The 18,175-nt window shown below is 35.0% G+C and overlaps 2 protein-coding genes across 2 annotated transcripts; one reads left to right on the top strand and one right to left on the bottom strand.

The window, feature by feature from the left end:
- Positions 1–7,008: 7,008 nt before the first annotated feature.
- Positions 7,009–7,602, top strand: LOC120149169. The gene is made up of 2 exons (XM_039162054.1): positions 7,009–7,272; positions 7,405–7,602. Exons 1-2 carry the CDS (start codon positions 7,009–7,011, stop codon positions 7,600–7,602), a joined length of 462 nt encoding a protein of 153 aa, XP_039017985.1.
- A 9,016-nt stretch (positions 7,603–16,618) lies between these two features.
- On the bottom strand, positions 16,619–17,362 carry LOC120149187. The gene is made up of 2 exons (XM_039162069.1): positions 17,178–17,362; positions 16,619–17,041 (listed from the first exon to the last, which is right to left on the bottom strand). Exons 1-2 carry the CDS (start codon positions 17,313–17,315, stop codon positions 16,844–16,846), a joined length of 336 nt encoding a protein of 111 aa, XP_039018000.1. The 5' UTR covers positions 17,316–17,362; the 3' UTR covers positions 16,619–16,843.
- Between the last annotated feature and the right edge of the window lie 813 nt (positions 17,363–18,175).

The following is an 18,175-nucleotide window of genomic DNA, read 5'->3' as shown; positions in this document are numbered from 1 at the left end:
AGTGTTTTTAAGATAGTTTAATAAATAAATAATACTTATTTTCTTATTTAGATGTTTTAATTTCGTGGTTAATTCAGGTTTTTAAAGTTACCAATGTTAATATTTAGATGATATATAATAGCCGCCGTTTAAAAAAATTGTTAGATGACATTTATCACGTTTATAAAATTTTAAAAAATTTATTTTAATTTAAAAACTTAAAATTATATTTTTCAAAAAAATTATTTTTTTAAATCTTAAAAAAATTTAAAACTTTAAAAACTTTAATTTCAAATTCTTCTATCCATGTCGACTGCAGTTGGAGGTATATTCAGTTCGGTTCATTTGGGTTTTTCACTAAAATATGAACTAAATCGCACTTTACAGGTTTTTAAAATTTGAAGTTGAAATCAAAATCAAAATCAAATTGCATAAAATTGTGATTTTTGGTTCGGTTCAATTTTGTGGTTTTTTACTATTTACTATTTTTCAAACTCAACCTCTAAAAAAAGCAAACTTAAAACTTAAACGAGTGCAAATATATAATTTTATAAAAAAAATATTATTAGTTTTAAGATTTTACTTATTTAATTTTGTCTTATAAAAAATTCAAAATGAACTTATTTTGGATACTTATTTTTTTTATTTAATTTGATTCGGTTCAAACGATTTTCATATGAAAAAAGTAAAATCAAATTGAATTGTATATTTATTTTTTAAAATTGAACCAAAATCGAACCGTAAATTAAAAAAATAGAATCGAATCATATAATCCAGTTCAGATCTATTTTTTGATTTTCTTGCTCAACCCTAACTGCAACCGCCGCTAGTCATCTAGGTCACTACCATCGTGGTTGACCACCCACGCACCCTTCACCGATCACTTCCATCACCTCAATCACGTAAAATCTTTAAAATCTCTGATATTCAGTGAAAATCCAGGAAAAATGATGTTGTTATAGGTTGTAGTACCTATCATATGACTTTATGGTAGAAGAGTCCCTCATGTACCCCTGAATTTTTTGTGTGTAATTACTAACTTTGATGATGGCGGCGGCACCACTACTTCTTCAGAACCCCCGCCCTAAAGACGTTTGCAAAGTTCAATCCTGTCAACTTGGACTCAATCTGATCGACCATGTTACTTTGATTCTTAGTGATGGTGTCTATAGTAGTCTTATGGTTCTGTTTTATTCTATCCTCCAAATCTTTTTACAGCTTAGCAAAGTTATCTTTGATCTCTTTGAGTCTACTTTTGATTTGCTTGGTCTTGAATCGAGTGTTATGTGGATGTGATAGGTCCAATGTTTTTTCCTTTTTGAATAAAACAATATTTGTTAGTCATTTAAGTTTTTATAATGAATGCATAGTAAGAAGTTAGTTGAATTAAAATGCAAAATGTATGATGAATGCATGAAGATTTTGAGGCGTTGATCGAAAAAAGTCATATCATAATAAAGTAGCCTTCATTGAGGCAAAAGTGTTATTACAACGAGACCAAAAACATTTAAAAGTACACTTGAGCTAGTTCCTCTAAACTATAGGCATCCTCTGGTAGGTTGACAAGTCTCATTGATTCATTATTCACTAGTTGAATACCCTACTTTACTACCCCAACTTCTCTTTCCAGACTACACAAGTGACGAGCTATATTTCAAACTTACTTTAGGAAGTATCGGATGACTTCATCTCTGACCTTCACTTTTCATTGAGCTTGTTCCCACTTAAATTGCAACTAGAGTCTTCCATCGTAGGGAACTATCTGGTGCTTGCTTTTTTAAACTATCCACAATGCTTTCTAACTCAATGATGGATTTCTTCATGGCCTTGTCATCTCGCTCTTGCTGACATTAAAGAGATTTTTTCCAAGTCAGTCACCATGGTTTTCAGCCTCTTGTTCTGGTATTGACTATATGATAGTTGTTTTCAAGAGGTTCTCAATCAATTTTTCAGTACCTCTATGTCTTCATTTTTCTTCTTCAGGTTGATTGCTTCATCCTTTCACATTTATGATGATCACTTCAAGTTGGCATTTTTCTGAGCCTACTCTTAGTTCAATTTCCATAGTTCCTTCAATTCGTCACGGATTTTCTTTCGTTCCCTTTTCGTTTTGTTTACCCTATCTTTTCGGATACTTGTATCATTTTGTAATTGGAACCTCTCATCTTCAAACTTCTTCAATTTTACTTCTCATTCTTTATGTTCTACTTCAAATTCACTTCTTACTATTTCTAGTACGGATGTGACAGCTTTGAGATGTTCCTCCATGGATCGAGTATCCTCACTATCAGCTACTGGGATATTGTCATTTTTCCTTAGTCTCCTCCACTCAACATAATCCGGCATGAGCATTTCTTAAGCTCCTAGAGCATCAAATCAAAATATTTTCTTCAATCACTTGGATATGTCTTTAACCGTCATCTTGTAGTTGTTCTCATGATATGCAAACTCGGACTTTCAAAGCTCATGAGTGGCTGAAATGAATTATCATGTTCTATATTGTCGCATGACTAAAAGTAAAGTCTAGCCGACCCCTCCTATTAATCCGAGTAGCATTACTACATTTGAGTCTCCGCATCAATAGATTATATCACTATGTGCCAACTAAGGGACTTGTTATACAATCTCTTTATCTTGAAGGTGTGTGTGAAAGAATATGTTGAGATTTGTACACAAGGTAAGCTAAGTTCGAGATTCATTGGGTCGTATCATATTCTAAAGAGAGTTGAACCTGTTTCTTATCAGCTTGAGTTGCCTCCCCAGCTTAGTCGAATTCATGATGTTTTCTATGTTGAGGCGATGTTGTTCGGATCTAGGTCACATCATTCAGATTGAGGATGTGGATTTAAGGCCTGATTTGTCTTATGAGGAGTAATATATTCATATTTTAGACTGAGATGAGAGAGTTATTCAGAATAGGCAGATTCTGATGGTTAACATTTTGTGAAGCAACCGCAATCCCGCAGAAGCTACCTGTGAGACATTGTAATCGATGGAGGTTCAGTTTCCGCATCTGTTCAAACCATGTAAATTTTGAGGATGAAATTTCTTTTAAGGGGGAGAGTTATCACACCCCTAACTTAGGGGTACATTTTTCTAATATTAATTGTAGGGATTAAATTGAAATTAAGTTAAATTCGGGGACTAAAGTAAATTTTTAATTAATTTCAAATCTAATTTAGACAGAAACAAAAACTCAGGGACCAATGACATGATTTTTCCATTTCCTATTTTGAAACACAAAAATCTCTCTCTAACATTTCTTTTTTAAAAAACTTTCTCCAAGAAACTTTAAACAACACTTCGTCACCACCATAGCTCTATTTACTACACCGCCTATACCATTAGAATACTTGTTTCCCTCGAGTCCACCGATTTCTATTTTGTAGTTTTGTCGTCAGTGTGTGGAGGGGTGAGCAATAGCAAGATTTTGACATAGAGTAATCAAGCTCCTCGTCATACACCGACGTGAACCAAGCTTAGTAAGTGTCTCAAAATCAATTAAAATGCATTTTAGATTTTTTTATGAATTGTTTTGACCAAAAACAAGGCCACATGCGCCTCCCACACGTCGTCGTTTCGCATGGGGCTTATTCTTCGCCTGTTAGGCTTCTAGAAGCTATTCAATCTGACCCGCTAACCCGTTTGACATAACCCATTTGTAACCCAACCCAAAACCCATCCAACTGAATTTCATTTGACCCAATTCCCGAATGGAACAACTAAATCGACCCAACCAGACCAATCCAATTAAACTGGACCAAATCAATCCAATCAAACTAGACCAATCGAGCCACACCCATTGAGATGTTGACCGTTGACCCTGTCAACCACCATTGACTGCCGATTTTTACCATTGAATACCGTCGTTGGCAGCGTTGACTTTGACCATTGACTTTTTTCAAAAACCTATCTCTTGACTTTTTTAACGTTCTAAGTTCGATTTTACGGTTCGTTTTGCCAAATTATGATATGAAAACCCAAAATAATCCCGTTAAACTGAAAATGGTTAGTATTTTATCATTTTTGCATTTTTATTTGGGATTTCATTATGGAATTAATATGAGATTATATTTTTATGAAGATACTTATGATTCCCTTGATCAAGGGTCGACTAGATCCGGTGTTGCTCGTCCGGTATATCAACACGACACACGTTCTTCGAGAGCTACTCGTAGTTTTTTGTAAATTATTTAATTAAAGTTTATTATTTATTTTACTAGGATTTTTATATAGTTCTTTCGACTCCTAGTATCTAGCACTGCCGCTAACCATGATAGGCAGACCCGATAGTAGTCTATCATACCAGACTTCTTATATCGATACAAGTATGTTCCTGATGGTGTTACATTACTATTTTGAACTATCTATCTGAATTGTTTTGGATTTTTGATGATATTTAAAATTTTGACTTCATGATATCTGATTTACCGTATGCATTAAGTTCTGATATTTGATTTACCGTAAACTTTTGACATGACATTTGGTTATTGTATTTCTGTATCTGATTCTAGAATATGTCATGTTTTCATGTTTTAAAATATTAAACTACTATGTTCACTCAAACAAATGCATATTTACTGTCATTGGGGGTATGATTGGAGGAAGTATATCAGGCTTAATCTATCACTTGTAAGAGCTTACCACATTCTCTTCTGCTTTGTGCACATGGTAAGCCCTTACTGTATGTCCTTATGCTATAGTATAAGGTTCTTACCTGGTGTACATGTGGGTGTATGGTTTAGGGGAACTTACATATTCTAGTGTTTGAATTAGAGGTGTTCAAGTTTTAAATGTTTGTTTTATAAAATAATTTACCGAAGTATTTATCTAAATATTTTTATACACCACAAGGAGCACACTAGGATTTTTAGGTCACTCTTTAATTTTTAATTTTTCAGATATTATCCAACAGTAGACTAGCAGACTTGGCATCAATAGTAGACTAGCAGACTTGGCATCAAGAGGTTACTCTATTATATTTTGGAGTTCTTTTTAGGTGAGGTTACTCTATTATATTTTGGAGTTCTTTTTAGGTAAGAAAATATTTCAAACTCTTATGATTAGTAAAAATATAACAATTCTCTCTATAGAGATAGTGTCCCCAGATATTCAAAGCAAATACCACATCTACCAACTCCATATCATGGGTCAGGTAATTACACTCATGCGACCTCAACTGACGGGTTGCATAGGCGACTACCCTTCCCTCCTTCATCAGGACAACCAAGTCCAAAGCGTGAAGTATCACTATAAACTATAAAATCTTTCCTGGGCTCAGGTTGAATTAGAACTGGAGCCTGAGACAAAGCTGTTTTAAGTTTCTCAAAGCTCTTTTACTGAGCATCACCCTAATCAAAATGAATATTATTCCTGAGTATCTTCGTTAAAAGGGAAACAATGATGGAGAACCCCTCGATAAAAATATATATAGCACCCAACTAAACCCAAGAGAGATATTCTTGGGTTACTTCTAACTTACAATAGTCTTGATCTTGTTCGGATCAACCTGGATACCACTAGCAAACACAATATAACCAAGAAAACTCACATCTCGAAGTTAGAATTCACACTTTCTCAACTTGGCATACAGATGATACTCTTTCATAGTCAAGGGTGTTACATTTAATGGTATCAGAGAATTCGAAATAAAGTCGTTTTGGTTTTAAAAAGTGTACATGCCAATTTTTAATAAAGTCTTTTTGATATGATAAGGGATCAATATATTATCCTTCCTAACACTTTTAGTAAATTGATCTTAATAGATGTCGAACTTTGAAAGCTCCCGAAGTGATGTGGGAGATAGGATGAAGGAGAGTAGTAACTCACCTACCCCAAGGAGGTAGGGTGAGGAGCAGGAACAACCTGGAGTGCCTGTGCAAGATCACGTGACTTTCTTTCAGACGTTAGACGCGATCTTGACGCGTTTCCAATCGTCTGCCTCCTTAGCCCCTAAGATGAATATCTCTAAAGAGCTGAGAAGTTTATGAGTGCTTGAACTTAGGGGAAGAAACTGAAGAAGGTCCAGTTGCAGCCGATATATGGCTCAATGACTTGAAGGTTATACTTGAGAATCTTCATTATTGTGAAATGAAGAAATTAGATAATGTAGTTTCATTATTAAGAGGTCAAGCCAGAATTTGGTGGTTGAATGTGACGATGAGATCTTCTAGGGATTAAGTGTCTTGACTCTTCTTTCTAGAAGAGTTTAAGAACAAATATATAGGAGATCAGTTCATCCGACAGATGAAGCAGGAATTTATGAACCTAAAGCAAGGGAATCACACGGTGTATGAGTTTGAGTGTGAATTCAACAAGTTGAGTCGGTTTGCTGTCGAGTTAGTTTCTACAGAGAATGACTCATGTGATTGGTTTGTGGAGGGTTTACGAACCCGATTGAAAGAGTTATTGTTGGCACTTAACCTCTCTTCCTTCCAAGAGCTAGTGAACCGAGCTAAATCTTTAGAAAGAGCTCAAAATGAAAGATTTGTGGAGCAAATGATGCATTAAAATAAGAAATCTGGTGCGTCGTCTAGTTCTTCACAATCAAATAAGAGTAGAGGTTCAAGTTCTCGACCTCAGACCAGAGCATAATCCGCAGCATCCTCTGGTTGAGGATCAAATCCGGGAAGAGCAAGACAAGTTTATTCGGTGAAATTCAGAGTGGACAAGCCAAAACAATGTTAGCATTGTGGGAAGAACCATAGTGGAGTTTGGAGAAGAGTCTCCAGAGCTTGCTTTAAGTGTGGAGAGGCAAGGCATTTTATTCGAGGCTGCCCAATGATGACGGGAGAGCCTGCCCAATTAGAGAGATCCACGGTTGCACTGATGAGAGGTAGATGTCGAGTAAGAAATCAATCTGAGTCGACCGCTCAACCTGAAGTACGCTCTACCACTCGGGTTTACAACTTGAAGACCAATGAAGATTGTGATGATCCAGAAATCATTGCAGGTACTTTTCAGATAGTTGGTAAATTTGTTTTAGTTTTAATGGATCCAAGATCGAATTATTCCTATGTAAGTAGTAAAATGGTTAAAGATTTGAGCCTTCCGTTAGAGCATATTCGTAGTGAGATGGTTGTGACGAATCCATTAGGAAATAGTGCTCGGGTGAGACAAGTATGTCGAGTGTGTCCTATATGGATTCAGGGAATTGAATTCCCTGTTAATCTAATGGAATTACCATTTGATGAATTTGAGGTTATTCTTGGTATGGATTGGCTTTATCATTATTATGCCAACGTGGATTGTAGAGTTAAGCGAGTTCAAATAACAAGTCTTGATGGAGTAGAGGTTAGTGTGGTCAGTGAAAGAATTAATTATTTAGCTAATGTGATATCATTGATGTTGGCCCGGAAGTTAATGCTGCAAGAATTCCAAGTGTATATTGCTAATATAGCTGATACAAGAGTCAAATAAATGAAGTTTGAAGATATTCCGATAGTCAGAGAGTTTCCAGAAGTATTTCCGGATGAGTTACCTTTGTTACCTCCAGATAGGGAGGTTGAGTTTCAGATTGAAGTGATGTCTGAATCAACACCAATTTCAATGGCTCCTTATAGAATGACCCCAAAAGAATTGAAAGAGTTAAAAGTTCAGTTGCAGGAACTTCTAGAAAAATGATTCATTAGACCTAGCGTGTCACCTTGGGGTGCTTCAGTGTTATTCGTAAAGAAGAAAGATGGTTCGATGTGTCTCTATATAGATTATCGTCAGCTTAACAATGTGACCATAAAAAACAAGTATCATCTTCCAAGGATCAATGATTTGTTTAATCAACTCAAGGGAGCTGCAGTGTTTTCAAAGATTGATTTTCATTCAGGTGTATCATCAATTGAAGATCCAAGACAAAGATGTTCCTAAAACGGCGTTTAGGACTCGGTATGGTCATTACGAATTTGTAGTAATACTATTCGGGCTAACTAATATGCCTGCAACGTTCATGGACTTGATGAATAGAATTTTTCAACCGTATTTTGATCAGTTCATAGTCGTCTTTATTGATGACATCTTGGTGTATTCAAAGTCTAAAGATGAGCATGATGTACATCTTTGTGTGGTTCTTCAAACATTATGAGACAAGAACCTTTATGCAAAGTTCTCTAAATGTGAGTTTTGGTTGTCTGAAATGGCATTTCTGGGACATGTGGTTTCTGCAGAGGGCATTAAAGTAGATCCTCATAAAGTTAAAGCTATATTAGATTGGGAAATCCTGAAGAGTGTATCGAAAGTTCAAAGTTTCTTGGGTATTGCAGGATATTATTGAAGGTTTTTCAAAAACTTTTCGATGATATCTCTGCCCTTAAACAAATTATTAAGAAATGATGTACATTTTGAATGGACTCCTGATTTCTAGAATAGCTTTGAATTATTAAAGAAATTTTTGACAGAAGCTCCGGTATTGGTGCAACTAGAATCAAACAAGGATTTTACAATTTTCAGCGACGCTTCCCATAATGGTTTGGGATGTGTCTTAATGCAAGATGGGAAGGTAGTTGCTTATGCTTCAAGATAGCTTAAGCCTCATGAAAAGAATTATCCAATGCATGATTTGAAATTAGCAGTTGTGGTCTTTCTATTAAAAATTTGGCGATACTATTTATATGGTGAACGTTGTTACATCTTCACCGATCATAAGAGTTTGAAGTATTTGTTGACGCAAAAGAAGTTAAATTTGAGGCAAAGAAGGTGGATGGAGTTGCTAAAAGATTATAATGTAATCATTGATTACTATCCCGGGAAAGCCAACGTGGTAGTATATGCTCTTATTCGGAAGACTTTTACCGCTTTGCGTAGCTTGGATGCTAGAATTATGCTGAAAGAAAATGGTGCATTGATGGCAGAGTTAATGTTGAAGCCATTATTGTTAGAACATATTAAGGAGTTGCAAAAGAAAGATAATAAGTGTGTAACTTGGTTCGAACAAGTAGAGAAAGGTGGACTCAAGAATTTCGAGGTCAAGTCAAATGGGTGTATATATTTCAAAAATCGAGTGGTATTCCTTATGATGACGAGTTGAAAAGAGATATTTTGTATGAAGCTCACTGTAGCCCTTTAACGTTGCACCCAAGAGGAAACAAAATGTATCAAGATTTGAAAGAGCGTTTTTGGTGGCCAGGCAAGAAGAGAGATATTACAGAATTTGTAGCAAAGTGCTTAAATTGTCAACAAGTAAAAGCTGAGCATCAGGTGCCTTCGGGATTATTACAACCGATCTCAATTCCTCAATGGAAATGAGAAAAAATTACGATGGATTTTGTAACGGGTTTGCCTTTATCGCCGGGTAAAAAGGATTCGATTTGGGTAATTGTGGATCGTCTTACAAAGAATGCTCATTTCATCCCGATGTGAACAGAGTTTTGTTATGGAGAAATATGATGAATTGTATATCAAGGAGATAGTGTGACTAAATGGTGTTCCAATCTCAATAGTTTCTAATAGAGAACCTAGATTCACTTAGAGATTTTATAAGTCTTTGCAAGGAGCTTTGGGTACCCGATTGAATTTTAGCACTGCTTTTCATTCTCAGACTGATGGTCAATCAGATCGAACAATTCAGATTCTGGAAGATATGTTGAGAGCATGCGTGATTGATTTTATTGGATCGTAGGAAAAATATTTACCACTTGTTGAATTTGATTATAATAACAGTTACCAATCCAACATCAAGATGACACCATATGAAACATTATATGGAAGGAAGTGTATAACGCCACTCAATTGGTACAAGTTAAGGGATCGGGAAGTGTGTGGTCCAGACTTGATTAAAGAAGTAGAAGAAAATGTTCAAGTAATTCAGCACAATATAAAAGTGGCCTCAGACAGATAAAAATCATACGCCGATTTGAAAAGAAAAGAAATTGAATTTCAAGTAGGTGATAAGGTATTCTTGAAAGTATCACATTGGAAGAAAGTACTTCGCTTTGAGCATAAAGAAAAACTAAGTCCTAGGTTCATTGGACCCTATAAAGTTTTGAAAAGAATTAGACCAGTAGCATATCAATTAGCGTTGCCACCAGAGATGGAAAAGATCCACAATGTCTTCCATGTGTCTATGCTTAGGCGATATCGATCAGATCCTGTTCATATCATAACTCTAGATGAAATAGAAGTTTAATCTGATTTGACATATGAGGAAGAATTGATGCAGGTTCTAGCTTTTGAAAACAAACAGTTGCGAAATAAGACGATTCCACTAGTTAAGGTTCTTTGGAGGAACCATAAAGTAGAAGAAGCTACGTGGGAGCGTAAAGAAAATAAGAGAAAGCAATATCCCTACCTTTTTATTCAATGAAAATTCAAGGATGAATTTTCTTAAGGGGGAGATTTGTAATATCCCAATCATCAGGTTAGTGACCAAAATGTAAGAAATTTTAAACTCAGTGGTTAAATTTGAATAATTTGATAAATTCAAAGATTTATGGAGGAATTTTATGTTAGGTATTGTAGTAAATATGGATGGTTAACAAGGGCAAAATGGTAATTTGTAGGGAAGGATATTTTAATTTATTTTTTATTGGATAAGTATGTGGTAAATAGAGAAGTGTATGGAAACTCTTCCTTGCTCTTTCTTCTTCTTCTACATGAGCTCCATTCCTAGGGTAAGATTCTGAAATCTATGGTTTCCTTTAATTTTTGGTTTGGTAATGGAAGTTGAGGTATTATATAAGCTTAAGGAAAGCTTATATAGTATTAAAACAACAAGATGAGTGTTTTAGAGATGAAATTGTAAAATGGGTTTTAAGATAAATTTTTTATATGGGTTGGTTTTTAGAGTTTTAGTGAGATTTTTGACTTGTCAATGAGTTAATTAAAGGGTTAGGAGTATTAGAAATGATTAAGAGCTTGGTTGAAAACATGGCATGATTCTTAAATGTAAGTGTTTTAGTGAGAATTTGGTATGTTTAAGAGTATTAATTGATGACAAATTGGTTTGAATGAAAGAGGTTTAGTTTAAAGGCTTAAGGAATGATGTTATAATAGATTTGAGAGGATATTTAGGTGATTTTTGATGCAAAAATGGTAATTTTGGGCTTCGAGTATCGGTACCGTTAGAACAATACCGATACTTCAAGGGAAAAAATTGTGAAATTGTTAAGGGTAGTATCGATATCGGTTGAAAGGGTATCGATACTATACGGGTAATATCGATACCAGAAGGATGGTATCGATACCATTTTTAAGATGCAATTACAGAATGCTATATCGATATCGGTACCATGAGGAGGTATCGATACACTTGAAAGGAAGTATCAATACTGTTTGGGAAGTATCAGTACTGTTTGTGTAGTACCGATACTTCTAAACATGAAACGAAAATGTAGGGTTTCTTTCATCATAAGTTATTCTGATTGAATATATATGATTCGAAGAACGATATTGATTTTCGATTGTTTTGTGTAGTGATTGAACGTAATCGACTTCTAGTCAGCTCGATATTTTGAGTATCGATTAAAAAGGGTTAAGGATTTGGATTAGACTTCAGTGAGGCAAATATGAGTACAACTTATCAGTTTTGCAACAGAATTGAGGAAGGCTTGCAATAAGCCAACATCAGTGTTTTCGATTGAAAACTTTATAATTCCTTTTATGTTATATTTAAATATTTTATTCAAGTTATATTATACAAGCTATGTTTTATGATCATACGAATATGGAAATATGAACTTTGAACAAGTGAATGTGAACTTTAAACTAGTGAATGTGAACAGACTCTATGAGAGAGAAACTATGTGAATAAGAAACACTTTAAATAATGATTGAACATAATTATGTGATTAATAGCCCAAAGTATATGTATGAGGATTAGAGGTATAGTTGGCATGCCAAGAGTCGATGGTCTTATGTGGTCAATTGAGACAAATATGTGGTCATTCGGGATAAATATGTGGTCCTTAGGGACAAATATGTGGCATTTCGGTGCAAACATATGTGGTCATTTGGGACAATTATGTGGCACTTCGGTGCAAATTACGAGCTGCGGTGACAACATTAGTGTACAACCTCAATGTACTCAAATACGTAGCGTTCTCAGTAGTATACCTTGGACATTTGGAATAAAGAAATACAAAGTGAAACTATTCATAAGTATACTTTTGATATGAAAATAATAAGAGTTCTTTGTAAAACATTTTGAAAAAAAACAAATAAGATTTTGTTTATTAAGTTAGCACTTTTAGTATTGCCTCACTAAGTCATCGACTTAGCGTGTGATTTCTCACGCGTAGGTTTGAAGAAAGCAGAGGTCTAAGTTGTGGAGGATAACATATCATTGGAAGATCAGATCGAGACAAATTAAATATAGGTTTTTGGGTTAATTTTGTAAACTATTGGCATGTATTATCCTTTTTAATTTGAAATGCTCTGATTGATTTTGTAAACTCCTACATTTTGGTATTTATGTAAATTATTAAGATTTTATGTAAAAATATATGTGAAATGATTATTTTATTAAAGAAGTTTATATCTTTTTATTTTGATACAAAATGTTAATTTTGTTCCTAATTGTGAATTTTATATGTTTTGAAAAGTCAAATGTGACACCTCAGATTCGTATTCGGGTCGGGTACGAGTCAGGGGTGTTACAACTTCATCTTGATGGGTCATTACCTACCTACGTAACTCATATATGAGTCCCCGAGCAAACTTGTGATACCAATCTCTCTTAGTAAGAACCAAACTACTATAATACTTCAAAAACTTCAGGAGTTCCATCTCATACTCGAAAACAATTATATCTCCCTGAACCATATCCTAAAAGTGTTTTCATCTCTCAGCCAAATAATGCTCTCCAAGGAAACGATTCCTGAAGCTCTCCTTGAAGAAATCCCAAGTCAGACAGACATCAGGAACACTATTCACTACAAACTCCTACCTGGTGTGGGCATTCCTATCTAACAATGAAACTGCTCCTAAAAATCTCCTCGATGGATCTAAATCCAGTTGATCCATGCACCTCTCAGTGCCACAAAGCCAGCTATCATCCTTATTAGGGGCCCCTCTAGTCGGTACTCTAAACATCCTAACCCATTAGCGATCAAGGTCCGTGTAATGAGAACTTCAGGTGTGGTAATCGTTACTCTAGTTGTACCCTAAATCATCTAAAAAATTGTCTGCCCAACGTCTCGTACAACACAACTCTTACAAGCTTAGTCCTAACAACCGGTTCTCCTCTAACAGGTGTCATCATATCAATCCCGGGAGCAGGCGGTAGATCTCTCGAAAAAAAGGCTAGAAGGGACGGGAGGATCCACTGGCAGTGATGGGTCCTCAGCCGGATCTAAGAATCTAACATGTCGATTTCACGCACCAAAAAGTCGATGTCCTCGCCTAGCGCTCATAGCGATGAATTGTGAGGCTCACAACCCAAGGTTAAGAACTTAAGATTAGATTAGGCACTTGTAGTACCGTACATAGCTAAACTTATAAAATTTGGTGACATGGGCCTTATAGAAAATTTTGAAAAATGTTTTAAAATAAAAAATTTATTTAATACCATCCATAGTCCGAGGTTTAAAAACTAAAAGCTATGATATCAACTAAATATAACCCCCTAGACCTAGCCTATGCGTCACGACTAGGTGTAGCGAATTACGTTAAATTTCCTAAACATTTTTCGATACTTATAAAATCATAATATATGCAAAACGATTGTATAACATGAAAATCATAAGTAAAACAAATACCAAATATCGTCAAGTGTAGTAATCAACAACACATCAGTAGGAGAACAAAATATATCGTAAAACAAGTATAACAAAATAAAGGCACATATCACCAAAATAAAGGTAGTTCGAATGATGAAAACATTACAACAAAATGTATAGTATGAAATGTGTTGATCCTCCAAGTGTCTGGTTTAGGGTACCTATCCAAAAATATCTGAAATGGGAAAATGTTTGGGGAGTGAGTTGGGGAGCTTAGTGTGTTACAATAAGTGCATAATAAATCATACTAGTAAATTTTAGAAAATAGTTTAGTAAAAATTTCATAAAAGTGACAATAAAGTTTTCAGTAAAAACATTTAATTACCCTCTAACTGTGCAATATATGAAGTTCCAAAACTACATCCATAAGGACTTACCCTAGGCCCATTAGGCGTTGGAGCCAACCTAAGGGAGTACCCTGGGCCCTTAGAGCCTACCCAAGAGAGTACCTTGGGGCCTAAGAGCCTACACAATGATCACCTTAAGTTCGTAAGGATTTGCCAGCTTGATAAGAGCTGAACCTCTATACTTCAAAAATTAGGCATATTATATTTTCCAGTGAAAATAAATAACTAGAGAGCATGTATTGGACAAACATAGTTCATAACCGGTAAATAAGGAAATCATAATATCAAGCAGGTAAAACATTTATAAATCAATTCAGGTAACCCATTATATTTCAGAACAAATAAAACAATTATATAACACACAAGGAACACACCTCAAAAAGATCAGTCTGGAAGGACTAATGAGCACCGGCCTTACTATGCTCTACATCAGTACTAAAACCTAAACATAATGAATTCAAGTTAATATTAAAAAAATATTTAAATCTAAATATTCATAGGGTTCACAGAACTATACGAGTAATCACAGGCTCAAGCGGTTGGAAGGATCGAGATAAACTGGGTCGAGCTGACGAGCAGTCGGGAGGGTCGAGCTGACGAGCAGTCGGGAGAGTCTCGAGTACCTTCAACAATCAATATCATAAATTAGTCCTTTACCTTAAATTAAATGCACTTAAGTAAATTAATTAAATAAATATGCATGCTCGGGGTTAACGTTCAATTCAAAGGCTTTCGGGTTAGAATTTGATAAAATAAACTTTAGATTCAGACTCAGGACATGAAAAACATAAAACTATGATTTTTCAGAAAATTTAACTTTTTTGTCAAAGTTAAAGCCAACACTTGTCAAAGTCAATGGTTCGGTCAAAGTCAACGGTTCGATCAAGGTCAACATGTCAGACAATTCTAGTTGACTCAGACCCGTTTGAGTTGACCCAATTCGAGTTGACTCAATTTCTAAATAATTCAAGCCAGCCGAGAAGCCCACGCGCTAGGATGACGCGTGCAACGACCAAACGGGGCAAGGATGACGGTCGATTTCTCATAAAGCTCAAATTGACCATATTAACTCAAAACATAACCAGAAATCCATTAAAACATGAAGTAATAAAACGGAAAAAACGAATCAGAGCTTACCAACACCGATGAAGAAGGAAAAGATAGCGGTGAGGTGGCCCACTGGCTGGGTTTTGGTTGAAATGGGACAAGGATCGCGGTGGGGGTAGCGGTGAGGTTACTGAGCTCGAGATCGATCGAAATTCTTTGAAAATTGAGCAGCGATGTCTAAGGTTTATGACGAGCCTTCGACGACTTATTCAAGACGTTTTACTACGGATATCGAGGAACGACCAGAGGGGTTTTGATTACGGGTGGACGACGATCACTTCGATGGGGGCGGTGTCAATCACGGACAACGGAGAGGGCGGTAATTGACTATAGAAAGGGGCCACATAAATTTAATATTTTGGGGATTTTTGTTTTGTTTCCAATTGAGATAACTTTCTCGGGTTTAAAATCCAATCCAGGTAAACTTAAAAAATATTTTTATTATTATAAAATTCAAACATTGACCTAACCTATTTGGTAGGAGTTTAGAAACCATATTATCAGTTAGGGGTTCAAATCCCCTTAGCTTCGTGTATTAAAATATCTCACTATTTCAACCTTTTTTTTTCTTGGGCTGAAAGGGGAGGGGCAAAACCAGATCTGGGTCCCTGAACTTTCAAGATTTTAAAAGTTGACCCTTAAGTTTTCAAAGTCTTACGAATAGGTCCTCAAAATTAATTAGAAAAATTCAAATTAAAGTCAAATGAAATTTGGGGTATTACATAAATTTTATCAATCAAGTCACTTAATTATCAACAAACTCAGTCACTATTAACAATTGAAAGAAATGTTGAAGTTTCAACATATGAGTTTGCTCCTTCACAATAAAATAAACAACACTTACTGTTATTGCAAAATAAATGCTTGATGATTTGTCATCTATTCTAGGATTAGATTCATTGAATTAAATTAAAAAGAGAACCAGATTAATATATTGTGCAAGTAATAATAACTAAATATATAATTATATAAATTTATTTAACTGTCATGTTAAAATTTTCGTTAAGGTTACTGACTTGATTGATATCATTCAAATAATTAAATAACTTGATTAATAAAATTCATCAAATGAGTTCTTGTAATTTAGTAAAATCGATGCAGATGTATGATTTGAACATATCCTAAAACCTTTATCAGCTGAAACTCCCCCTTGGAATTGCCAAAAATGCCTTCTCACCACTGCTTAAAACTTAATTTCTTATGTTTGTCATAGAACTGCAGTTTGTGAGGTCTTTAACACTGGTGCTGGTTTTGTAGTCTATGTTTTTATGACCTGTTAACCTGTTAATATCTTATATGATTTCATCTTGGTTCAATAATTTAATATCTTATATATATGCTTTTAATTAAAAAAAGTTATATTTATGTAAAATTTTCACTGCTTTTACCTGCTGATGATATTTGATGCAACCATTGTGCATTTTATAGAAGAAAACAGGGGAAGGAAACAGAGGAAGCTGCTTTAATCGATACAAAAAGTTATGCCGTATGCTATTTATATAAGAAAAACTACTATGAACAAAGGAGGAGGAGTAAAGGTTTTTACATAAGCATGTTGGAGGATATCTACAACAGATAGAAGAAGAAAGATCCAAAAGGTGAAGGAAAAACACAAAACAAGATTAAAAGAAAATTGTTTGTAATCCTAAAAACCTGCCGGCCATTTCTCTTCCTTGTTTTTCTACAGGTGAAGTTCCATACTATCTAAGAATTCCCAACAGATATGGGTCTTTCGGCTAACCCCAGAGGGGAGCGGGACCTTTGCCTGCTGATCTCTCGCCTTATATCCGACTGCTGCAGCGATAGATGCTTGATCATCTCAAACTCTCGCTTTATCTTCATCACTTGGCTATGAATCGGTACGTCTTTATATTCAGGGTCGTCTTGTAAATTTTGATGGCCCTATGCCATAATAGTAAAATATGCCTTTTAAAACTAAAATATTATTTAATGTGGGTCTTGGACTTGAAAATTATTGGATCAAACATCTTAAATATACATATATACAAAAGACTTAAAAAATTTTGGAGATCCTTACAAAAATTGGACCATGTGCGGTTGGGCAGCCCGCACAGGCCCAAAACCGGCCCTGTTTATATCCCTCGTCATCGTCTCTTATAAACGAGTTGCTGTTGCTGTAGTTTTCATGGCTGCTGCTCATCTTCCTTTGCTCCATATTCTGAACGCAAACGCACCCTTTTTCTCCCTGATGGAAAAACTGCTAATCCTTCACGCCAAACGCCTTCTATACCTGTTTTTTGGGTCGTTTTAAGGGTTTAGATATATATATGGTGGGAGTGGGAATAATGAAAATAACGTGATTTCATCACGAACAGTGGGGAAAGGAAGCTGGTGGGTAAGGGCGTGCAAATTTCTCCACCTGTACTTATTTAGAAGACTCTTTTGAAAGGAGGGTGATCACCTTATGATAAATTAACCAAAATTAAAATATATTAAACGTTTAAATATGTTAAAATTTACATATTTTTATATAATATATTAATAATGATACTTACAGAAACAAATTTTCTATGGTTTATAATGATTACAAGATAATATCCATTAATAACATGCACACACCTTCTGACACAACTGTTTAAAACTAAGATCTCTAAGGAGAATAAAACTCATTTTGAATAAAACTATATATTTAATATAAGTTTTATATTAAATAGATTTGAATTTGGTTGTGTATTGGAGACATGGTTATGTCCCTTTTTAATGTCGTTATTTTGGGTTGATGAAATAATTGTTTGGTGTGTGAAATTGGGCAAGTGTTAGGTGGCTGGAGTTGCCCAACTGCTGATTCACATTTGGTAAGAGGAATTTGCTTGTTTGACCGGTTTTTGTGTATTCAACATGATAGAAAAAATGGGTGTGTATGCAACAACGACGTTGGTGACTGCTACAATGAAATCGTCATGGGACTCATTGGGAAACTTATTTGGTCAACTTGGTACGAATACATGGAAATTTCTTCATTTTATTTTACTTGAAATAATGCATTAGTGTTTTCACAATAAATTGGTTTTAAAA

This window comes from Hibiscus syriacus, unplaced genomic scaffold (genome assembly GCF_006381635.1).
Source record: "Hibiscus syriacus cultivar Baekdansim isolate YM2019G1 unplaced genomic scaffold, ASM638163v2 tig00110989_pilon, whole genome shotgun sequence".
Taxonomy (NCBI): Eukaryota; Viridiplantae; Streptophyta; class Magnoliopsida; order Malvales; family Malvaceae; genus Hibiscus; species Hibiscus syriacus.
Note: the sequence above shows the minus strand (reverse complement) of the source record. Positions and strands in the feature narration are given on the sequence as shown.